General features: G+C 43.3%; 1 protein-coding gene across 1 annotated transcript in view; it reads right to left on the minus strand.

Moving 5' to 3' along the window:
• Positions 1-18,344: 18,344 nt before the first annotated feature.
• Positions 18,345-26,032, minus strand: part of elfn1a (extracellular leucine-rich repeat and fibronectin type III domain containing 1a) — a 66,297-nt gene continuing 58,609 nt past the window's right edge. Inside the window, exon 3 of the mRNA XM_019866443.1 lies at positions 18,345-23,240. Within this exon, the coding sequence (XP_019722002.1) occupies positions 20,634-22,991 (2,358 nt within the window). The 5' untranslated portion in view covers positions 22,992-23,240 and the 3' untranslated portion in view covers positions 18,345-20,633. The remainder of the gene's footprint in view (positions 23,241-26,032) is intronic.

Here is a 26,032-nt window from a genome sequence, read left to right on the forward strand (position 1 = left end):
TTGGCAACACTGTCTCAAATATTAGCTATTAGTTGCCATCTGTCTTTCGCAAACACTTTACCAAGCATTCACACGAATGTTGCTAACTGTCTCTCAGCATCGCTAAAAGTCGCAAATTGATTTGTCGGAAAAGTTGGCAAGTCTGGGCGGTTAGTGCGTCGACCTCACAGTGCAGAGGTCGTGGGTTCGATCCGGGCTCCGGGCTTCCTGTGTGGAGTTTGCATGTTCTCCCGGTGCCTGCGTGGGTTTTCTCCGGGTATTCCGGTTTCCTCCCACATTCCCAAAACATGCGTGGCAGGCTGATTGAACGCTCAAAATTGTCCCTTGTTGTGACTGTGAGCGCGTATGGTTGTTGGTCTCCGTGTGCCCTGCGATTGGCTGGCAACCGGTTCAGGGTGTCCCCCGCCTACTGCCTGAAGACAGCTGGGATAGGCTCCACCACGCCCCACGACCCCTGCGAGGATAAAAGCGGATCAGAAAATGGATGGATGGAAGTTGCCGAGTCTAACATTCCCCCTACAAAATGAAACGATTTAACGCCGGAACACTGCACAGCTTTGCAAGCCTGTTGTCCTCAGAAGTCTCGGGCTCCTGTTGCGAATAGCTTTCCAGTCATTCATACATCCTGAACAAAATGGGACTCATAATGATGGCTCTCATATTCAAGCCAAAAGAGCGATATTGTTTGGGCGGCGAGCGAGAGGGGGGTGCAGGATGAGAGACGTCTCTCTGTTGTGATGAAGCATTATCACTCCGCATCTTTTCGCATGGCCGACTCCTCTGATGAAGCCGCCGCTGCCGCCGCCGCCCGAGAGCAGCAGTGCAGTTTGCTGGAAAGCAGCCTTTGATGCCACGGCGGCTGTATCAGCAGGGCAGCTGCTGATAATCTTGCCGGAAGCATAATCAACTCGCTTATGGCCATCGCGAGAGGCGAACAATGCACGTGCTGCCGCGGCGAGGGCCTTTAATTATGAATGCTCCGACCGTCGGCCGAGGGCTCCAGAGGAGGCTCTCGAGTTGGAAATATGCAGACCACTGAGGAAAAACTGTTTCCATCATTATTGCGAGAGGGCTCATGCAAATTGTAGCAGGAGTAAATGTACCCCCGACTCGTGTTAACTTCCATCCGGCCTACTTGGAGCCAACCTTAAGAGGGGGAAAAAAAAAAAAAAAAACAACCCTCGTTCAGGCTAGTTCTTTTGTTGGTGTTCTTTTTTCTTAGCACAGTTGCAAGTCCAACGAGTTACAATCCAGCAGGCTGTAGGATTAGCTTTTGAAATCATTTTCACCATTCAAAACTTGCCATAGGAAACCGTGGAAAGACCCTTTAAAGTGCATTCAGGGATTTGTTTTATTTAAAAATGTTATGCAAGATAATTGTTAGAAACATGCAACGAGTGAGAACTGTGGAGAACTCACGAAAAAGCCAAAGTAATACCATTAGCAAAAAAATTTAAATCTCGAGCTAACGAAGAAAAGTTGATGCCAAGCAACTTTTGTTCAGACTGCTAGACCTTCGGTTTGTTCTCATTTTCAAACCTTTCCCCCGCCCGCCTTTTTTTCCTTAACTTTTTTTGTATCTTCATCACTTCTAACTTGTGCTCCTTTTTAAAAACATGCGCAAGCTAGTCAGCAAAAACATAGTTGTCCTCTTTCCATGAATTCCAAAATACCTTCTTTCAGTCGTAAAAACAAAACAAAAACAAAAAAAAACCCGACGGTGCACATATAAGCCATTTAAACACACCTCTTTCATAAGATTGGAACGGTACTTTATTTCTCTCGGGATTTAGATGATAGTCAAAAGTCGCTGGAAGATGCAAGCTGTCGTAAAACGAGCTCCTGCTGTAGAAAAAAGAATGAATACAAAAAAAAAAGTACATCCTTTTTACGACTCCTGTGGGCTCGCCGGTGAACGAACATTAAAGCGGAATAACAAACTTTGCTAAAATGTCCACATGTACCCTCAAGCGGCATCGTCGTCACTCCACAGGGCAACAACTTTCACGCAAGTCCAGACTAAAACCAACTGATGGTTATTTGAATTCTCGGGGGGATCAAATGCTTTTTGAATACTTCTTGGATTACTTGTTTTTTTTTTTTTTTTAATCAATATTTTTTTAAAATTTATTTTCCATCCATTATAAAGACTCATAAAAACAAATCAAAATGATATATGCATTTTATATTAAGTGAGCAGACTTACAAATTCCGCAGAGGATCAACCAATTATTTCTCTCACAGTAAGTAAACAAATGCTCCTTGCTGTGATTTGTGAGAATACAGCAATTTATCAAAAGTTGCCTGTGAATCTTAATTCTTTCTTTTTTTTAATTTTTTTTTTATTATTAGTTCGGAAAATGATCTCAGCCTTGCTCTTGATCTCTGAGCCCCATTAAACACCTCTCCAAATGTTCAATGCACAGTTTTTCCCGAACGGAGAAACACTTGCAAGGACCTGCTGTTGACCACAGCTCGCACTCAGTTGCTCACACGCAGACGAGCTGACCAAGTTGCTTCCATCCTTAACTGGGCCATTCCAATTCAAGGCAGACATCCAACACATAAAAAAAACAAAACAAAACAATTTTGAGTGGCTGGAATGACAATTCAATTCATTTTAACAGACAATATCGACAAGTAATTTTAGTTCTCAGCGTGGTAGAGAACAAATGAAACTCAAATAGTGATTTTTTTTTCTTTTTGATGCATCATTTGTCAATTAGGAGGTCCGTTTTTTTTTTTTTCTTCAAAGCTCTGAGACCAAGAGGAGCCAAGCAGCTGGCTCGTTGGCTGACATTGTAGACAAGTCGGGGCTGCAGCCCGTGAGGTTAATTATCCTGGACGGGCTCCGGGGCCGCCGTTGCGATCGCGGGAGTTAGCAGCTCTCTATCTCTCTGACAACCGTCTGGCAGAATATTGACGTAAATACACATCAGGATGTCCCTCGGTTGTAAGCGGCGTTAAAGTAAAATACGATACTTTCGCCAAAATGTGTGTGTACGGGGCCAGGGGGAGAAACATGAAAACCTCTGCGACTGCTCAATTATCCACTCATCAATCAGCGGGGGATGTGATTGCTTGTGTAAATGGAGTTGCTGTGGCGTGTTACGGCAGATCAATGGAGCGGCGCGACGTTTTGCAAGACAAGTCCGTTGCCACCATCTTTGCCGAGCTCCCGCTGAGCCGCTTGCATCCTCGTTCTCGCCCTGCTGCTTTACCAGCCAATAATGTACTTTGTGTTGTGTCTGAATTTAACGCGCAGCCTCCTATGTGTTACTTGGCCCAAAATAATAGGCGATTCTCACTCCATTTAGTCGTTTTATTTTAAATATAAAAATAATATATACTGTGCCTTTATTATGTGTGTAAATCATTGAGCTCTGGTGTTCTCTGCTGTTCTGAACCTAATCAGGCGCACTGACCTATTTGCAACTTAAATGAAACTGGATTCATTTATTTTCCACACTCTCTTATCCTTATTTCATTGTCATTCTCTTGGCTGCCCAGCTTCCAGTGGTGTTTGTTTGTTTTTTTAGGTTTTTTTTTTCAGATTTCAGCTTCTATGTGTTATACCATGTGAGTGAAATCTGCGGAGGACCTTCAGAATCCTTTGTGCTTACCCATGGCTGATTTTTATTGTATTTAAAACCCGCCTCAAAACTCACTTGGATTCTTTGGCATTTGACTCAGCATGACTCAGATTTGTTCTTGGTTTTGCTGTTCGGTGCTTACTACCGTCTTTGTTCCCGATTTGTTGCTTTACTGTCATGTATGTTGGTTTGCACACAAAAAATTGTCTTTTTTTTGTGCAGCGATGGCTGTTTGAACGTGATCTATAAATACAGTTGAGTTGAGTTAATTTTATTTTTCAAGCCATTCAGATTCGAGATTCACCACTCGAGGTGTGTGTGACAGTTTAGAGCAGTGATGGACAAAGGGCGACCCATGCAGCCCACGGCTCCACACTGAGTTGCCCCTTGATTAATCTGACCCCCCCGCCCCACCGCCTCCTCCATATATTTTTTTTAATATCCAAACACAAACATGTAATATACATTTTCCAAAAATCATACAAAAAACTGGTAAAATTCAAAATATGATCGAATCAAATCGCTTCCTTGTCGAGTTGCCAGCGGGTGGCTTCATTCCCTGAAAATTGAGTTCGTTTCATAAAAACGAAGCTCACAGAGATTACCTGGTTGTTTAATTTCACACATAATTTTATGGCCAGGCGTTCCACAGACAACTATTTGCAAACCAAAAATCAAAAAGTAAACTTTCGGTAAAATGTCCCCTTTAAAAGCATTTCATTCTTTAAATGCTAACGTCACCTAGCATCGGCAGTGTTGTTTTGGTTGCATTTTCTGCTCTTGGTCCAGAGATTTTCAGTTCCCTGAGCCTCCGTGTGATCTAATGGCAGAGGATGAGGGGTGATCAGCGGTGACACCATTATCAATTGTGTTTGGAGAGCTCTCTCATATCATCAGCCGCAGCCGTCTTTCTCGGGGCGCTCGGCGAGGCGTCCCTCTGATGTCTCATCTCGCCGTGGATCACTCGCAAGACACAAGGGCTGCTTTTAAGGAGTCATTTGCAGTGCCATACTAAATCTAGAAGCGAGGGCCTGCTGGTTCTGCCACTCAAACGTGTCTCTGTGATCAAAGCAGGGGTGGGTATTAAGTCCACATTTCTCCTAATGCTTTGGATCCTTACAAACATTGGACCGCCACTTCTGCTAGATGGGATGTGCGGAAAGTGCTCTTCCTTCTGTCGTTGGACAGAAGTGCCTCAGGGTTTTCCGGTGATGGGTATTTTGTTTTGAGACGGCAACTTTCAGAAGTTTCACTTCCCGCCTTCCTGCCAATGACAATCAAATTTCGCAGGTGGCAAGGAAATGCGAGACTCGGCAATCACCTCCATTGATGTGTTAATAGCTCATCAGACTAAATTGTACTAAAAAGCTGCTTTGGAGCAGTCGTGATTATACAAAAGGTCTTATTGTCTAATAAAAGATGCGTGTGTAATTCCTGAGCATCCACACAGCCGTTTTGTAATCGAGTGCAATCTTGTTATTTCATGCAATAGCACCGAGTAAAAAGTGAGAACCGGCGTGCCGTTCCGGGCGCCGCGTGCCGCTCGCTCCAAACGCAGCAGATGTACAATGAAGTAGTGCATTTTCATCCAACATGACGGCTGTCGCACCAAGTCTGGCCTAAAGCTGCGAATCCTGGCTCAGGTTCCTTGGCTGGAAGCCTCACAAAGGCGGCCAGGAAAAGCAGAGCCGCATCATATTCTTCACTTGTTTGGAATTAGGTTTTCCCCTCACAAAGTGGCGTATTTTGAAGTGCTGCATGGGCGTTTGAAAGGTATTTAGAACACGGAGTGCACCATAACATGAGATGTACAAGTTATGAGAGACTGCAGAATGAACCTACAAAATCAATTACATAATCACGTTACCGCCAAATAAAAGAGCTACAGGCAACAGATTTCTGCCTCCCCCCCCTTTTTTTTTTTTCTTTGTCTCGGCACAAGTGGTACGGGAACATGCATATAAATAATGGATGAGATATACCAGAAAGTGGGGCTTTAATGAGGTGTAGCATGTATCCAGAAACATGATTCGTTTGTCATTTATTATTTAATTCCATATAATGAGTGAGTTCTCATTGAAGGTCGAGTTTGCGGATTTTCCTGACGAGCTTTTTTTTTTTTTTTTTTTTAACATTAAAAATAAATAGCGGACACGGCATTGGCAGAAACACAACGTTCATTTTATGCTCAGTATCATCGGCACGGAAGTTGAATTCATTTGTCACATGAAATTTGGATTTCTGTGAAAAGAATAAATGAATCGAGTCAAAATTCTGACATGCATGAAGCTTGTGTCTTTGAACGCGCTGATGCAAATTTGATTTATTACTTATTTAGGATGACTTTGCGATGGGAGTGGTGCATGTTGCTGCCCTGCTGCCTTTGGTGCAGATGACGGGAAGCTCCAATATCAAGCCATGGCCGGGACCAAGCCTGGTTAAAAAAGAAAAAATAATAAAAAAGAGTCATTACGTAAAGCAAGTTATCAAATTTTCCATCGATACAGTAAATATCGGCGTCACAATAAAATCGTTTATTTTTTTTTTTTTTAATCACAAAAAGTAACAAAGAGGGCGGCCTACTGGTCCAGTGGTTAGTGCGTCAACCTCACAGTGCAAAGGTCATGGGTTCGATCCCAGCTCCGGCCTCCCTGTGTGGAGTTTTGCATGTTCTCCCCGGGGCTGCGTGGGTTTTCTCCGGGTACTCTGGTTTCCTCCCACATGGCAGGATGATTGAACACTCAAAATTGTCCCTACGTGTGAGTGTGTGTGCGGATGGTTTTTTTTGTCTCTGTGTGCCCTGCGATTGGCTGGCAACCGGTTCAGGGTGTCCCCTGCCTACTGCCCGAAGACGGATGGGATAGGCTCCAGCACCCTCCGCGACTCTTGTGAGGATGAAGCGCATCAGAGAATGGATAGATAGTCACAAAGAATAATATATGTTTCCCTTAAAGGGGAAGTGAATTCAAAAATATTCTTCACAATAATATGTTCAATACGGCCGCACACAACTCGCTATTGTGATTACGGTAATACTGTATCGCGTTTGTGGAAAATGATTTAAGCAGAAAAATCCACCCGGTTTTATCCATCTCAGATGGTGGTCTTTTTTCCCACTTGCTGTTGACTGAAAATGACATCATAGTGCCAAATGGGCTCAGTTTGTTCATGTCACATGTCCAGACACAAAAAACATCAAGAAAAAAAATCTAGATCTATATTCCTCACAGTTTGCATGTTTTCGTCCGGCTTAATTCCTTCCCTTGCAGGAGCTACGTGTGACGGCGCACAAAGTCTCCCTCTCCCTGGCACAGCGCTTTTTTTTTTTTTTTTTGTCTCGCAACAAGCTGTTCAACTCCTGAGCCTTTCTGCTTTCATTAAGACGGAGTAGCTCTTTCCATCCGACGGTAATTGGCATCTGGGTGAACAATGTCTTTAAGTGGCGAGTTCCACAGGCTCGGCAGCTTTGGGGACTCTCCAGAACCGATCGATATCGATAGCAAACAGACGAAATTAGTTGCGCAGATGCTGTGGTATGAGTGGTGGTGGGTGGAAAGACTCGACGTGAAGCGCTGAGAGTTTAATAACACCAAATCAATCCTTTTGCATTCAAGTTATTAGTTGTGCGGAATGAACAAAGCAAATGTGTCACGGCCCGACTTGTGGACTTGCACTAATCTAACTAGGATCTATTTACCAGAGTGGAAAAAGCGGTCCTGCCTGCTTTGTATTAATGCTTTGGAGCCTTGGGACCGCCAGTCTCTCCGCCGCTCGCTCTCCAGTTAACATCTGCAGATTTTCAGCCTGTGGAAATGTTTGAAATCCGCAGCCTCCGGTGTAAAACGCCATAGAGCGACAAAAATGTCCAGCAGCATCTTGTTTGCGCATGAGCTCACACGGGACGGAAGCTTTCTCGTTTCCTTTGAAGCTGCCAGCCCGACCATTATTCGCCAAACGCTTTGATTTACGTGGAAATTCACCATCAAAATGAGTAGGCAGAAACCCAAGCGCATCATTCAGTCTGCGCTTTATAGCGTCACCGGCAGCGGAGGGGTGGGAACGCAGGCTGAAATATGGCCGCTGACAGTTCAGCTAATAGAGCTATTGGCCTATAAACTTAAGACACACACACACGCAGAGGGGCCCTCACTCTTTAAAGTAGCCTGCTGAGTGAAGACGGAGGCGTCCCAGTAAACGGGCTCATCGCCGAGCGTTTAGCAAAGCCGCTGGCACGCCTTCGCAGAGAGGGGAGAGTCGCTTCGACGTTAATGAAGAGGACGAGATTTAGAATGAGACCTTTTTTTGTACAGTGGGCTGACCGTCTTAATGCGCCCAACTTGGATTGTCACATCCGGTTTTGGAGATACGATGGAGATTTCATCTGAAGAGAGAGAAGTTTATGATACACATCTCCACCCAGAATTGGAGTCTTCTCCCCAGAGCAGATGTGTAGTACCAAAACGGACCTGTGAGAGGCAGCAGTGGGCCACAAAGCATCCAGAATGGTAGAAAATACAAAGAAGAGAAGAAATACAAGATGCTAGGCCAACTGTTCATTCCCATCAGTCTATTCTCTTCATTTCTAAGCGTTTCTCTTGACTGCACTTGCTCGAGTACATTTATGATTTCTCTAGATTATATTCTCCAATCACATTTTAGACACCGTATGTTGCCTTGTAAATCTAAATCCGCTCTCACAATCAGTAGTGCTGGCTGACGTAACATCACTATATGCGGCGTAATGTGACCTTTCCTTTAACCTATCGTATTTTAAATTCATCCAGAACTGATTCGTTCAGTTCTCAGTTCAACTGAGCTCAGCTGTGAAATTGTCGAGAGGAGTCCGCCGTGACGATAATCTCTCTGGAAGGAAGCATCCAGTAGCTGAGCCTTAAAGAGACACAGGGATGTCCACGGCGGCGCCACAAACAAACCCCGACACTCAGAAGGGAGCCAACCCTGGAGGTGGACGACGACGACGATGACAGATGAATGGGAAAAGGTTGTGCAAGGTCCACCGCAGCGTGGCAGATGATGAGAGCTAGCTGAGAGAGAGATTTAGTTGCTAACTGTTTACCATTATCTTTATTGCTCCTCCGCATCGAGAGGAGCCAGAGGAGGTGGCTCGGGCATCTGATCAGGAAACCTCCGAGACGCCTGTCTGGTGGGGAGTTGCGGGCACATAAAGTCTAGGCTCTGTTTCTTTAAAATGTTTCTGCGGTGAGGAGAGCAGGTGTTTTCTGCTCGATGAGTGAGCACATGACCCAAACGGGCTCCGGGCACCCATGGCTGGTTGTTTGGTTGCGTGAACACCGGTCGAGGTGAGAGAGCTGTCAGCGGGTGCATCAGAGTTCAAATAGGGATTTTAGAACAGAGTTTCAGCATGAATTAACACCGCTGCGCTTTGGGCGATCTAATATAACCGGTTTTCATGAGGCGGGGGAGGGGGGGAGATGAAAATGTCATGGATCCAAAATGAAAAACTGGGCCAGCTGTGTGATGCCGTAAGAACGACGAGTGAAAATGTCTCGTGAATGCTCTCGTTGTCAACATCATATTGGCAGCCTTGAAATGACTCGTGTAATTCAAAAGACATAAAATATGTTGGGAATCGTTTTCCCTGTGGCAAATGCTACAATGGCTGCAAATGCGTGACACAAGCGCGCGCGTGCCGGGGTTGTCTGATGTGCAACCTTTTGTGCATGATTAACATTGTTGACTGTTTCTCGCACGCCTTGGAGTTTGGTTTATTTCAGGGCAATACACACCCTGGGCGCAACATTATTTAGGACAAAAAAAAAAACTGGCAGCAAAGGACTGTACTTTATTTAAGCGATGAGGTTTCTGGGGTAATGATGTTCCACTAATGTTGGTAAATTAAAGGTGATTCCACACGGAAATGTGATTTGTTACATAAAGCAACACAAACGTCTTTGGTTTACTTTCATACGAGCAAGAAACGCGGTGGCTCTACCGGTCAAAAAGGGTCAATACTTGGGTGCGCAAATACTTGACTCACTCTGGCGACACACTTTCTTCTTCTCCCAGAATGACCATTATTAAAAGATCATTTATATTCTCGTGTCCATTTGAGGAAACCGCTCTTTGGTGTCTCAAAAGCCATCAGCGCAGAAAAGTTGAGAAGAATCTGACAAGCGTGCAAATTAGGCTCTGCTCTGGGTAGTTGTGCGTTCAGCAGAGAGCACCGAAGCCACACGATTCATTACGACAGGGTCATTATTTTACCGGATGAAACACAGAACACGGTCACCCGTCACGGTTCTCCTCAGATATATGGCTGCGATGTCAACCTTGCGGAGTTCGACTTCTTTTTCATGTTAGCTCCGGTTCTCTTCGACCGTGAATGGAATAATCAGGATAGAAAAGACATGGATGGTAACATCAACTCAATTGTAATTTATAGAGGACTTTAAAACAACCACCGCTGTAAACAAAGTGATATATTTACAACAATAAACAATAAAACAAAACAGTAAAAACAGTCAAAATAAAAATCAAGTCCTAGTTTATTTCCCATTCCCAGTGGCTAACTAGCATGCTACCTAGCTAACTGCCAATGTCGCAACTGACAACAAATGGCTATCTTTTCAGCTTTATCCGTCCTTTTGTTTGTTAATGGCGACACTGGTAGCGTCCAATTAAACTTAATGATTATCGGCGGACCTGCTTTGATGGCGCTAATAGCTAAGACACAAGCACCAATTGTTTCCACTTGTTGGCCCCACATCAATACGATTACGTTAATAGTTTTGATTTCGTTCAATTTTACTTAATCTTTAGAGACTTTTCTTGGCACATATAAATATTGTCCAGATCAGATCCAAAAAGCTTTTGTGCGACTGTTATACAAGCGTAGCAAATGCCTGGCGTTGTTCCAGTGCTCCAGCAGGATTTTAAGTAAACAACAGAAGATGCAACCATACTAATGATTCCCTCAGGTCTCCCCTGTGTGATTGTTTGCTACCTATAAAACTGTGAGTCCAGCGGGGCATGAAATTAGACCCTTCCAATTTCCCAAACATGTTTAAAAATTAATGGAGGCAAATAGCGTCTTGAGCGTGCCCGCTAACTTGCCAGGTGATACAATTAACGCGCCAGCAGACACAAAACATTCCGACGAGCGTGTCACGACCGAGGTAATGTAAAATATAAATTACGGCGTTGGTGGGTGAGCTTTGCCAGTGAGGATTTTGTTGAGAATTAAAAGCAACAATGTGCATGAAACAAGACAAGCCACCCGTGTGACCTTTCGCAAAAGTCCACAGACAAAACCTGAAAGTTTTTAATTACGAAAAAGGCCGACCGTCAGACATAAACATGCCCTTCATGTTATTTTTCTGCATTTAATGGCTTTTTTTCTCTGTCATTAACTTGGTGCTGTGTTCTCTGTGCATGTGATATTCCATTTACATAAAGTGGAAAGGAAATATCATTTCAGCACGACTCACTGCAGTTATGAACTTCTTTTTTTTCCTCTCATAATCCATTTGTTAGTCTTTTAAAAACTCTGTAAATGTCGCCTTGAAATTCCAAGCATGTTAGTAGAAGATACAATGCTCATGACAAGCTTTTTCGATCACCTCACTTGTACAGTACCTCGCTGCAAACTGCAATTACGATAAAAAAAAAAAATCATTAAATCAATACAGCAGCACTATTGTGATAGCAATGGCAGATTTTAGTTTTTTTCTTTTAATTTATATTTGGTTTTGCAGTTGTACCTATCTTTGTAACCATCTTATTGACATGTAAAGACAATGAAATGAGCATTAATCTCTCAGCCTATTAAGTTTGCTCGCAGTTCCGACATGGTCTTGTTATTTTTGTCGGGCACTGATGCATCTGCATTTATTTATTTATTTTTTTCTTCATTCCTAAATGAATGCGCAGTCACCTACAAGCTCTTTTCGGAAGAACCCTGATATCGAGAGGTGTGCTCGCGATATGAAATGAACAACAGGGCTCAATATCGAGTCACAATGCATACTAATGGACTCTTCCTTTGGTCTGATGCGACTCATCTCGATGCAGCGGGAGTCCTGATGCCCTGTGAGGTTCACATGCGGTCTGCACTTAGTCTTTAAATAAAATAAAAAAAAGCAGGTTCCTTACACCTGTCATGCAAATCTAAAAATCTTATGAATATGAGAAGGCTGTAGCTTCCTTGCGAGGGAAAACTGGTGCCAAGTCCACATTTTATTAAATTCTACTGACCGTATCATCTCTACCGTTAAAACGTATTCGCCAGTTCTACTTAGGGTAGGACTCATTAAAAATATCCTGCCACATTGCATGCCACACAGTCAAGTACAGGTCATCATAATCATGACATCATCCAAGATGTGAATCTCACTAATGACCTTTATGCATTGATAAAATGCCTCGCAGCTGAAAAAAATGAAACATGTTTAATTAAGTCATGTCTTCAGCTATTCATAGTGAAAATGAGTCATATTTACTTGAATCAAAGGTTATTGCAAAGTTTTGTACAAAAACTGTAAATTGAAACGCGGATTGAGTTACTCCGCTCGGAAGCAAAACGTTTCCGCATCTCACTCTGTGCCTCTTTTACCTTAATGAGCTGCGGAGACTGTGCAAAAAGCTTCTGGCCATTTCGAAGCTGAGTTTTGGGGCCACAGGCATCGTCCACGACAAGGCACAGTGGCTGTAGCGTAGACAAAAATTAGATTGGGACTCTATTGGTTTGACAATATAGCGAAGGGTAACATATTTTTATGTACAAATGTCTTGTTCACCTGTTCCTTCCGCCCAGCTGGGACTAACCTCCAACGGATGAATGTGACTATTTTCCTGTGCTCGTGAGTCATCCCGAATTCATGTTGTGCATCGTTTCACCCGGGCTGTGCAGATGTTCTATTCACGTTCATTAGCTCCCTTATTCCTGTACACTTGTTGCTATTACCGTCTGATGAACGCTTTCATTGAGTGAACAGCGTGAGCGCGCTTCCTTCCTTCACTGAGCGTGAATTGTTCTCTCAAAAGAGAAACTCCTTTACCAAAGTATTCAGATGTGTCACAAAAAGGCTCTCGGCATTCTTTAATTGGCGCCAATCGGAGCGATTGAAGTGTCGTCTTGTTTGCATTTTTTTATTTTTTTGGTTGTGTCGCTATGCTGTGACTTTTTATCGCGCTGTCACGAGTCACCCTCTGCATCTTTTTTTCTTTTTTGTCGTAGGTCACTTTGGAGTTACGTCTTCCCTTTCAAAAAAAAAAAAATGCACAATTTCAACATTATTCATAACGTGAAAAATTGACATTTCGATACAGATTTTAGCAAGGATCATGGAAGTTGACACACATGATTTGCTTTCGCGGGCCACATAAAATGACCCACGGGCCTTGACTTTGGCACCTGTGCTGTCGAGCTTCGAAACAAAGTGTTGTGATGCCCAGTAGCATTCGCGATGGGATAATAAGAACAAACACCCCCGGTGTGGCTAACGATACACAACTAAAAAGGGTAGCTTGTGAATCAAGTGCGGCGCATTCCTGCCCACGCTGTCCTCAGGTATAATGGCTCCAAAGAAGTGAAAACACCCGTGTGGGCGGACTGTATGTTTGTGGTTAAATAATGGCGTTTTGCAGTCGTTGAAAAACACTTAAGTTGCACATATTTCAACAGTGACAAGGTCATATTTTTTTTTCCACCCTTGTAGCAATTATTGTAAAACTGCTGTGAATAATTATCCTTAATATTTTTGGTGATAGAGACGATCAATGGAATACTACTGTGAAAAATGAGCCTGAAGCGGGGGTGCCGATTTTTATTTATTTTAAAATCATTTAAATTGACGAGGAAAATATTGTCGCGCGTGTTCTTACTTTTCTTTTATAGATCTATATATGTTTTAGACACATAGCAATACTATATCGCCTCTTTGTTTGAGGTTTAGTTTGACAGTCAACTTCAACTGAGAGTGGCAATAATCAGCTTAGAGGCTCTTTTTGAAGAATCATTCGTCATTTGCCAAAGCGTTGTGAATTCAGTAGCATTGAGCGCCCTGGCAACATAAAATGCTTGTATCTCAAGTCAGCAAAAATAAAATAAAATAAAAATCAGCCGAGATGGCTCATATCTTGAAAAAGTCAAGTCATTCGTATCTCCTGTGTTGATAATCATTAAATAATAATTTCTGGAACAATTCGGTGAAGTTGGATAATTCCCAGCACCATCTCTGATCGTTACTCAAGTGCGATTCCATCCTGATTGGAAATCACTCATCAATTTTCAATTGTCCATTTCCCAGTCATCTCGAGTCAGCTGTCATTCCAAACAAGTCCAATTCTTGCAGAAAACAACAGCAATCAGCATACGGCCGCCTACGGCCGCGGAATGCTTTCAGTCTGCATCTTTGCAAAAGACTTTAGCTCTCACTATTAATAAGCTGAGTCCAATAATGAGATGCTATTTTAAATGTGCCGACAGGAAATGGACTGCCCTTTTGTCACCGCGTTCAAGAGCGCCCCTCATCTCTGAATGTTAAGCAAATTCATAAAAGGAAGGTATGTGTGTGTGTGTGTGTGTGTTGGGTGGGGGTGAATAATTAAAGGCTAAAAGCTCTTTATCTCAGCAGAATGGGGAAACGCTCTTGTTTGGGCTCTCCAATGTGAGGCAAGAGGCAAGGCTGCTTTATTATCACCGAGGAACAAAAGTCACATGGACCTGCGTGGGCACATTTTCTCTCTTTGATTCTCCTCGGCAGGCTTTCATTCCCCCAAATGAGCCAATCAGGTGTCTCTTGCCTTGACATGCTCCGCGCTCAGCACTTCTCCTTCTTTGGTGTCGACCGGAGCTCCTGACTAGTTTCCGAGGAGCATGGAGCCAGATCGCCGAAGCGCATTTAATGAGCAGGTCCGCCGGGCTGTTTGTGCTCATCGCAATCATCCATCAGTGTAAATCTCCTTGAATGAGAGCGAAGTCTTTCAGGCCGCCGACATGAAGATGTTTATGTTTCAACGCCCCCCCCCACCCCCCCCACCCAACAATCTGCCACTCAATTCTTGCTGTAGCGTGATGGATACTTTGGTAATGCTTCATCTTAAAGGACATGCCACTGTAGTGAGCACATCACTCATGTCGTTATGAAGCCAGCAGAGAGGGACACATGAATCATGTTTCATGTACAATCGCCATTGCTGTCAGATACCAGACGCATGTTAGCGGGGCACAGGCCGCGGTGGTCCCCCTAATTCACAGCTCGACACAAAAACACAAAAACCTTTTCACAATGCGTCGATTTCTTTAGCGCCGCTTGCCAAGGCTGAATCGCTCTTTCCTTTCCTCCTGGCTGATTGCCGTCAGGAGATTAAATGTTCGGCTGAAATCGTCTCGGCTTTTGAAAGGAGTCATGGCAGAGTCTGATTTTTGTGGGCTCGGATTCGCGTGCAAGAGAAAACCAGACAACGTGCAGGGAAATCGCAGGCTAATGTGCGGAAAAATTGGTCTCGTTTCGAACTCGAGCGACGATGCCTTTCAAATAAATTCAAATGGTGGTGGGAAAAGTCCAAACAGGGATTGTCCTGTGTGGGACAGGGATCTATTTGTTCTTTTGACTTTTGAGTTTGCGTAGGTGTCCTCCTGCAAGCCGCATTGAAAAGCGCTCATCCACGAAGCTCACTTCAGTTTTGCTGGCAGCTTATTCCATTTCCGTGCAGCATAACAACTAAATGCTGCTTCACCATGTTTACTTTGAACTTTTGGATTGCCCGCAGACCTCGGAGCCCTTACTGGGTTTATACTCATTTTGCTTTCATGTATTCAAGACTCAAACCATTCAGTGATTTAGAGACCAGTAGCACTATTTTAAAATCAATTCCGCAAACCTCAGACCCTGTTAGCTTGATGACCTAGTTCCAATAGCTGAGTGGGTGGGAAAAAAAAAAAAAACGCATCGAACACCGATATGACCTTCAACTCCCGCAAACCACCATTAGCAGATGTAATTCCAAATCAATAGAGTTCTTGCTGTGGTAGAACGAAACGTGCCCCGAAACTTTGAAGAGCAGATTGTTGGACAGCTGGAAGTCATCACACTCATTAAAAATGTCGACATCCATATGACCTGTCATCTGTTTTTTGTTTTTTTGTTTTTTTTTTCAACTCTCTCCAAATCAATCAAAAGCGTGAAATGGAGAAACCTCACGGTAGCGTTCTTCTGGGAGTGAAAATGAGCTCCATCAAGGAAGCTTTTGTTTGTAGATTTTTCTTTCCTTCTGGCCGGGGTTCAGACACTGTTGGCATCACCGTTGTAGCGGTGACTAAACAAAAACTCTGCCAATTTCTGCGCAGCGTAGAGAGTGCACTTTTAGTTAATGGGTGGCGCTCGGCTGCTGTGTCACCTCGACGTGACGCTTCGTCTCCTTACCGTGCCTTGTTTTCGTGGGTGGAGAAAAATCACAAACTATTGCAGGTGGGGAGGAAAAGATGACCTTTTCTTCTCATTATTCTCTCCTATTGTAGATTTTTTTTTTTATTTTTTTTTTTTTATGTGTTTGTTCCGGATCAACATAGAGTACAACTCCCCCCGGGATACGTTACTGTGAACAGTGCACTGCAGTCTTTCAGCTGTGGAGTCTTTTTCTATCCTGCAGCTTGAAAGACATTGGGCATAATGAACTAAAGTTTTGCGTGTGAATAAATGGGCGCAAACAGATACAGAAGCGATGTTAATGTTTTTGAAATGCTAGAAACAGCAATGATCATGACATATACATTCTCGTCTCTCTTGCAATTTTGGGGCACCATTATTCATTTTCCCCTCCCAAAATTCATTTTAATTATTTTTTTTTTTCAACCCCACCCAAATTCTGAAAAAATATGTATTCCACAAGAAACAGCCGGAATGGGGGTAACAATCCCAGGAAAAATCCAAAATATGTAAAAAAAAAAAAAAAAAAAAGAAAATATGACAATCCGTGGGTACCAAACTGAATTTGTCGGGGCTGGCTGTCGATCAAAGTTGCAATATCGCCAATCAACACTAGATGGCAGATATGTCTAAGTTGTGCTTATATGCAAAGTCATTATCCTAATAATTTTATTTGCGTATTTTGAATGTTATGAATTTTGATTGAGTGTATTTTTGTTGAAAAAAAATGTATACAATGAGTTCTTACACTTAATGTATGTTTCGTGTTGAGCAACTTGGTGCCATCCTTGAATGATCATTTTTGTGCGAGAGCTCTTTCTCCTAAAAAAAAAAATAAAAAATAGCAATACAGTCTGTGGTTATTTTATTGTTTGCTTCAAACCATTTGTTGTTGGGTTAGTGGATGTTGCATATGTGCATTGGAATATGTATTGTCAAAAATTGTGAGACATCATTCCAACAATGTCTAAAAATGAATATCAATTATTAACAACACATATTAGAAATTAATTTTTATTTGTTTTTTTTTTTTGTTTGTTTTTTTATCCCCAGACACAAATTGGTAGCCCTTTGCACTAATCAGTAGCCAAGAAGTAGCTCTCACTTTCAAAAAGGTTGATGACACCTTTGGGAAGCCGGTATCTCATCAGAATCCCGTCCCAACAACAACAACAAAAAAAAAAATCCCCCCATCTGTGTGTGTTTAATGTTGACATTGATACGTATTGTAAATGAGCTGCAAAGTGAGTCATGCAAAAATGAAGCAACGTGCTTATTGCTCTACTCGGGAAGGGGGAACTCATTGTATTTTAGGAGATGGGATGCAATGAACATTTGCCAGCAAGCGTGGCTCTGCATAGTGTGTGGCAGGTGTGTTGTGACTGCATTTAGCCTCCAGCGTCTATGTGTCATTGGGGGGAAATAGATAAAGTAATTTGCGCTGTCGGGGAATGTAGAAAGAAAGCAGCAACATAAATCAAGAGGTGTGCGGCCTTTCAAGTGACACTGGCGAAAAAAAAAAAAGGAGGAACTTTTCTTGACTCGGCTAATGAGCAACAACCTACTGTGGATTTTTATTTATGTGCTTCCAGCAAGCCGAGGGTTGACAAGTAAACCTTCTTTTTTTTTTTTTTTTGAAGATGAATTTCTTACACAATGCCTTCCAGACATAAACAGAACCTTGTAATATTCACTGCGCGTGTTTCACAGAGCTGCAGTTTTATACACCACATTAGCCGCGTTGCTTCGTTAAATTGGTTTGGCACTTTTTGCAGGCTCCTGCAAACAAACATACCTTGAAGTATGGTAACAATGCTATTACTTTTTTTTTTTTTTTGTAAGAATGGCTAAACAAAATTGCTCAAGATAATTGGTCTCTAGTTTCTTTTTTCTGATAATGTGCCTGTGACATTTACATAGTACCTCCCCCCCTTGTTTTCACTCCTAGTTTCTCCACCCATGACATGATCCGGTGGCTTGGGTGAAGATCCAGAGCTACTTTCAAGCGAGAGCTGAAGGTCACTTGAGGGCGCTATCTGAAACACCAACATTTCGAAACACCCACATTCTCCATCCGTGGGATGCCACTGCTGTCCCGTCAAAGCAAAAAGGTAAGCAGAGCTGCATTCTGCTTTTTTTGGGGGGGCACATATTAGTGTTAGCTAACATCAGTGTTAGCTTAGTGCCAAATACTCTTACGCATTTTAACGCTATAAATGTGGGTCACTCTTTTGAAAACGTGTGGTGGCAAAAAGCAAAAGAAAAAGTTCCAGCCCGTCCCACTGCACCTAAATGTAATGTAACTAGTTGCCATGCGGACTCCAAATCATGATGCTGATCCTTACTGTGCACCTTTAACTTTATTTCACAGTACTTTGTCTGAAAGCAGATTACATAGTATTAAGAAAAACAAAAAAAAAAAGAAAAAAAAACCCAAACACATTATTGTGCTCTTGTTTGTTTTTGATGCACTTGAACAACTGTTTCTCTCTAAAGGTTTTTTTTTGTCACCACTTCAAACTCTTTATAATACACAAGTGCTACAATATGCAGTAGAAAAAAACACATTGCTAAGTAGCTAAATGAACTAATAGTCTCCTGTTGCTCTCATTATATACCGAAATGCTTTTTTTTAATCATTAAAAAAAAAAGACACAAAAAAAAACCCCGTCATTAAACAGTATCAACGCTTGAAATGAAACAAAGGAAATTTACACTTGTACACAAGATATCTCAAAAATTCTTAAGGCGTTTGAAATATTAAGTCAGGCTAACACATCACCAGGTGTTTACGGGTCGGAACCATGTCGGGCTCATGGATAATTCATTTCACACAAATGGCTAAAGCACATACAAACAGAACATTGACTGAACCATTGATTGCATTCCTCGTGCCCACACTTGCGTGCGCTTAAATTATTCATCCCCCTGGTCATTCATTCCAAAGTGTTGATTTTCTCTCAAAATATATGCACTCTCACAAACACGCAAGACTTGATTTAAAAGTTAAATTTCACATCCTTACAGATGGGGAGTCATTTTAATTAATTTATAAAGACAGAAACTTAAAAAAAAACAAAACAAAAAAACCTAAGACGGTCCAAAATGACCCAGTTGTTGACAAACGTTGAGTGGTCATGATGCGCATCACCCAAATTCTTTTGTGTAGCTGAGGAGTGATATGAAGCCGAACTAAACGATGGTGTCACCAAGCTGACATTCATTTATGTATTGCTCATTCATAAATATACAACGAATCCCGCGCCGATGAGCCCTCGTGGATACGAGCTCTGTAAACATCCTTTTGACGTGTTAAGTCTTCAAATTTACTGCCCAAAATTCATAATATACAAATTCACAGCCAGTAAGTCAGAGAGTCTTTTTTTTTTTTCTTTCCTTCACATTCTCAAGTGTTAACTCTTGCGTGTTGATCATCGTTCATCCGGTAAGTAATGTTCGCAATATACAAAAAGACGTAACAGCCTTGCAGCTTAATCAAATGTAGACGAACCCTCTCAGCGAGCGACAAGGCCCAACAAAGTTATCCCCCCCGGATTTATCACGCCGGAGCATTATAGTACATTGGAAGCAAGGAAAACAAAACACTTGTTCATTGCCATGAATAAATACTTTCGGTAAAATAGACATAAAAGCTGCCATCGACACGTCAGAGTTTTTATATGTTACATTCATCCATCAGGCTCGGTGTAGCAGGGAAAATGCTTTTGCAGTCCTTCCGCTTCCTCTTGAAATATGATCATTTCATCTTCCAAACACGTACGCAGCTATTGGATCCCCCGCTGCCCCCCTTCCCCCCACTATCTCAATATGATTTCCAGGAGCAACTGATTGAAAATATATATTTTTTTTTTGGAAAAAAAAAATGCTCGTACACTTCCCAGACCGTGCAGGAATATTGTAAACAATTTTTTTTCTACTTTGGTCATAAAATTAGAAATGCCTGACGAATGACAACTTCATACATGAAATGTCTTGAGACTGATAGAAACAAAATATCTTGTACAAATACTTTGAAGTGGCTGAAAGGAAACAAGAAAAATGAACAAAATTCCTTTTGTGTGTAATTAATTGGGACACGCTTTTCCTTAGTGCGCCTGTACGACTTTAATCCTGATCCCTCCAATGAGTCGCCTGCAAAAAAAGTGTACAGGTAAAAATGTCCAAATCTGTACATAGTTTATGTAAGATATAAACTAAATATATGCAGCATTAAAAAACAAAAAATAAGAGTCCAGATCAACAAAATATTGAGGTTTCAGTGAACATCGTTCCATAGAGTAGTTTCATATTACACAACAGCAAATCCACTTTCACAGGACTTGGCCATGCGATACCCAAAAACCGATAATCCAATGTAACATACATAATATTATTTTGCAGTATATTTTCTCATTAATAGATTAAAATTTTCCCACTCCATGAATTCTTTACACAATATGACAAATATTATAAACAATGCCACCCCCCCCCCTCCCCTCCCTCCCCGCTCACAGTCAAAAGAGGATGCGATACATGTGTGATTTTGAGCGTGATAGAATCCGTTGATCGAAAGTCCAGTGAGGTTCTGCAAGGTGTGGTCCATGTAAAAACAAACAAAAACCTAAGGAGATTACGATTTATGTTGGGCTGACACACCTTTCCAGTAGTCCAAAATATCATGCAGGTCCTCATCCTTGGCAAATTGCACCTTCTTACGGAGCGCGTGGCCCGCCGCCATGTATTCGTCATCTTTGTGGCGTTTCCGGTGGAGTTTGAATCGCTCCCAGATGCTGTGCGAAGGTTTGCAGTAATACTCTGGACTGGAAGAGTAGCTCAGGTTGTGGTACTGAGCTGGCAGCTGTGAATAAGCCAAGTCTCTGGAGCGGGGGTGCGAGAAAGGCTCCAGCATGGGCGACTTGATGCCGTCGGGTCCCTCCAGCTCCTCGATCTGAGTTTCGGGATAGGAGTGGCGGTGGTCGCCGTACTGACGGATCTTCTCGGCCTCGGCCCTCAGGATGGTGGCGGCGGGTGTCACTGTGAGGATGGTGTCCCCCGTCGGGGACGTTTTCTCAATGTACCTGGATTCGGTACGGTAAGGCCGGGGACTTCGCATTCCTGAGGCTGTGCTGGGCCTTTTAGGCGAGGCGTCCGAGGACCGATGTCTCTGCAGGGAATGGTGGTAGCTGTCCTTGTACGGAGGCGCCAGGAGGCCCGATTTGTTCTGCGGCTGCTCGGATATGAGCACCAGCTGAGGCTCGGCATTAGAAACGGCTCCAGATCTTACCCCCTGATAAGAAGTGGAGTCTGTCTTGAGAGCATCAATGCAGTTGTTAATGATCTGGTTGACTTTATCAACCTCCTTCGCGATGGTAGAAATCTCCGCCACGGAGCCCTTGCTATTTGCTGCCATTCCCATGTCGCACTCCCTGCGCTCGTGGTGGTCCAGACTTCGCACCTCCATGTAACTGCCCTTCATGATTTTGGGAGTCTCACTGATTTCTTGAAATTTGTACTGATCCATTTCACTGGCAGGCGGTAGGTAGGGCATACGGGCCATGCTCTCCCCAGTCAGCAGCTGTTTCTGGGACATGCGGGAAACAGTCCCACCCTCCAGTTCTTGTCCATATTTCAATTCCATGATGTTTTTCTTCAGGCTCCCCGCCTTTTTGTGCTTTTCGTCTTGCTGGCGCTTCCGCCGCAAGCCGTAATAAACCATCCCGAGAAAGATGACCATGCTGAAGAGGCAGGCCAAAATGGTCACGATGTAATGAGTGGTAGTCGCGCTGCCGGCGTCCCTCGACTTCCCCTTCCAGGGTCCGGTGGTGATCGTCAGACAGGTGTGGTTGTGTCTCAGGGAGTTCCGAATGGAAACGACGCAGTATGTGTAGTTGGTGTGAGGTTTGAGGTTCTTCAGCTCAACGTCCTCCTTGAATTCTTTCAGGTTTTGAATGTCGGTAAAAAAGCTGTTGTTGTACAGAACCAGGATGTACATCTTTTTGTAAGGATAAGGGATCTGAACCGTGACGGTGGCGCCCGTATTGGACACTTGCTTCAGCTTCATCAGCGGGTTTGCTTCCACTTCGTTGTTGGTTGTACTGATGTTGTTGGTGATGATGTCCTCAGGCTCGGTCCCCGATGGACAGTCCTCGAGCCCACAAAGGGTGAAGTCCGGCGGGGGTGTTGTGGGCTCCATTGGCAATGGAAAAAATGGTGTGACGTAGTCGTCGGTGCACACGGTGGTGAGCATGTGAAGGGCATTTTTATAGGTGGGATTGTTCGGGTTCTGACTTAGAAGGCTGTAACCGGACACGCCGCTCGGGGAGTCGCAGACCATCCGCTCATTTGTCCTGTTGGGGAAAATCGAGAGCCACTTGACAAAACCGAGCAGTTCACAGGAGCAGTTGAACGGATTTGTGTACAGCTCACAGGTGGTCAGCTTAGTCAGACTGGTGAAGGTGGAGCCGTCCAACTGCTGGATGCGGTTCATGGACAAGTCGATGTTCTCAATGTTGGGACATTCCCAAAAGGCATTGGGTGTCACAGTCTCAATCAGGTTCGCCTGGAGGTAGAGGTACTGCAGCTTTCCAAGACCCCTGAGGATCCCCTCTGTTAAGTTGCGCAACTTGTTGAAGCCCATTTGAAGAACTTGCAAGTTAAATTGAGCTGAAAAGGCCCCGTCCTCGATGTAAGAGATTTCATTCTTGGTCAGGTTCAGGTAGGTCAGGTTGGCAAAGCGACTGAGGGCAGAGTACTGAATACTTTTAATCTTGTTTTCATTCATACGAAGGTCCACAATGGTGCTGTTGATGTGCTGCGGGATGGCCTCGTACGGTGGTTGATTTTGGCTACAGATCGCGAGCCACACAAAGCCCTTTTCGCCCTCGATTAACCAGCAGTCTCCGCTGACTTGACCCACGTGGGTCAAATAAACAATGGCTGCCGACCAAAGCAGCGCGCTGCTCGCCATCCGTGCCTCCCTTCGAGTCATGTCTAGGGAACCCAAAAAAATGCCAACAAAGAGAAGTTCACGTTGCTACGGTTTCAATTCAGCTGGAGCAATCTTGTTTTCAGGACCAGAGCGAGTCCGTTCAGCCGTCGCCTCGTCATGGATGGAGTCGCGTTCATTTAGAATTGGAGACGGTGTACTTGTGAGGATTTTCACCATCAAAGGTCTCATTTTCGTGTTTGGCCAACATTCTTCTCCTTTGGGTCACTTTCATCCGAATGGAGGAGAAACCTGCAACACAGAGATATTGAAACGTCAATTAATCATCATGATGACAAATACGCGTCTATCTATAGCTTTGTGCTCCGTCGTCCGTATCTGCTTTGCTTGATCATGCTCCAGCAGTTCTTCCTTAACATTGTTATGTGTGGCAGACCTATTAAAAGAAACTATTGGCCAATTACCACTTGACAGTTTGGGGAAAGGCAAAGTCCCAGTTGTCTGGCCATTAACCTGCACGCTGTCAGATGCAGGGTGGCCGGCGTTTAGATGCCGCATTCAATCAATTATATCGCACGGTGTGCAACGGCGCGCTGGATCAATGCGTTTAGGGTTTCCATCTGACAAGCTCAATGCATAAAAACACTTATTTGCGTGCACGGGCTTATCCCGGAAGAAAAGAAGGATATTGTGTACAAGGCGGGGGTACTGGTGGCTTGCGCGAGATGGAGTCTTTTGCAAACCAAATGACCAAAATGGCCCCGGAATGGATTTAATTCTCTTCAAATGAATTGTTTCCGCACAGTATTTGCTTTCAAAGTTTTTCTTTTTTCAGCTCATTAATGTCTTCGGTGAACTTGTTTGTTATGGCGCAAATATAGCGTAGTTCATATTACAAAACACTGAACAGATTACCCACAAAAAAGTAATAAATAAATTCATCAAATCAAATCAAATAAAAATTAAAATTAAAAAAAATCTTGAAGAATGCACTTATTTACCAATGCAAGGCGAGTAATTTTATTCTGTTAACCTTCATAGGCTGAACTGAAACTGACACTTGGAAATGTTTCAAAGCAGTTTGTTCATTCGTTGTCACGATTAAAGCAAACATGTCATCTGAAGAGCGCTGGGTGCTGTCACGAGCATAGACGTTGGACTACATTTCATTGATTGACTGTGCATTTCATTTCTATATCTCTCAGTATTGATTTTAGTAGGATGGGACAAACTCTCCAAATCTTCAAATTTCCGACTTTCTTTCCCACGGAATAATGCTGCCCGCCCCGTTTTTTTTCGCCGTCGCCCGAATTACTGCTCAGTGTTCCACAGCTGATGCCATTTTGGACTTCTGTAGACAGAAAATGTGTTGAGATGGAATTTGCCTCCGCGGACAGCCAGCAGTCATTGATTATTCTGCGTAGCATTGACAGCAATTCAATCAAGGATGAGTCATGTGGGGTTTATCCTGAAACTGACAACTGATGCGGGTCATTAAAAGAGGTGACAACACATTAACCGATGAGCGGTTTGCAATGACTTGTAAATTGCATCATATGGATTCTTCCCTCACCCCGGGTAAAAATCATTCTCTCATTTGTGTTTTGATTTTACCTTTGCTTTGCATCAGCAGACCACTCTTTCAAGCTGCCATGACTTTATTGAACAGTTCATGGAGTCAAAATACCCCAATGAGGTGCTGTATGGTTCGACCATGCATGCAGGGGTGAGATAACCGATTGATTTTTTTTTCCATGTATTGGGAGGAAATGTTTGCTTTGGATTTTATTGACTTGAAGTAATGGAAGATAATAAAACACGGCTTTGTAGGAAAGATGTTACCCCCAAGCAAATGCTTTGGATTCAAACTACATTAGAACTCAAATTCTTTTAACCCTTTCAGGGATAGCGGTTACTGCAGTGGACAGCTTATCATGTTATCAGGATAAGCTATCATTGTTGGTGCATGAAAGGGTTAATTCAGGTGACCAGGGTGACCCGGTGGTCGACTGATTAGCACGTCAGCCTCACAGTGCAGAGGTGTCGGGTTTGATTCCGGCTCGGGCCTTCCTGTGTGGAGTTTTCATGTTCTCTCTCTGCCTGCGTGGGTTTTCTCTGGGTACTCCGTTTTCCTCCCACATTCCAAAAACATGCATGGCAGGTTAACGAAGCACTCTAAATTGTGCCTCGGTGTAAATGTGAGCGCGTATGTTTGTTCATCTTCGTGTGCCCTGGGATTGGCTAGCAACTGGTTCAGGGTGTCCCCGCCTATTGCCCGAAGATGGCTGGGATAGGCTCCAGCACCCACCGCGACCCCTATGACGATTAGCAGATTAGAAAATGGATGGATGGATGGATGGATGATTGTCTGGAGCTCTCAGGTTACTTGAACTTATTTTTTTTTCTTTGAATGCTAAAGAGGAGACAATTATTTTCAATGCTTTCAGTCAGTGACAAGCCGACTAACCAAAAGGAACTTAAAGAAAAAGGATTTATCTGTTTGGATTGTTTGTCAATATGTGTCCAACAATTGGCTGGAGAGCAGATAGATGGATGGTTACCATCTATCGGCATTAGTTACCTCAGTTAAGCTCAATAAGAGGATGAAAATATTACAGCTCTTAGTTTGATAGACATTTCTATATTAGTACCTGCCTGATAGTGTCCATCAAATTTTTTTTGAGAGGGTGGGGGGGGGAATATTCTTGGGGTTTTCTTGAAAAAAAAAAAAAAAGTGATGAAGCACATCCACGTGGGGGTTGGGGGGGGGTAGTTTGCTTTTCTGCGTTAAAGGACGCGCATCCACACAGTAGAGCTAATGGCTCCCTCAGAGGAGAGTCGACATGAGAGCCAAGTTGAATGCCACCTCTGCTGTCACTTAACTTTTTTTTTTTTTTTTTTTGTCCATGTTGTGTAGTGACGACAATACGCAGCCGCAAATGCGTCCGAGCAGAATGTTCCACAGGAAAGAGACTGGCACCGCTTTTCTATAAATGTCTTTCATTGAAAGGGTTGTAATGACCTGAGTGGGCTGTGTTTTGTACTCTAATACAACTGCGAGTTTGACATTTGTACTTCAAATG

This window comes from Hippocampus comes, unplaced genomic scaffold (assembly GCF_001891065.2).
Source record: "Hippocampus comes isolate QL1 unplaced genomic scaffold, H_comes_QL1_v1.1 scaffold99, whole genome shotgun sequence".
In the NCBI taxonomy this organism is placed as follows: Eukaryota; Metazoa; Chordata; class Actinopteri; order Syngnathiformes; family Syngnathidae; genus Hippocampus; species Hippocampus comes.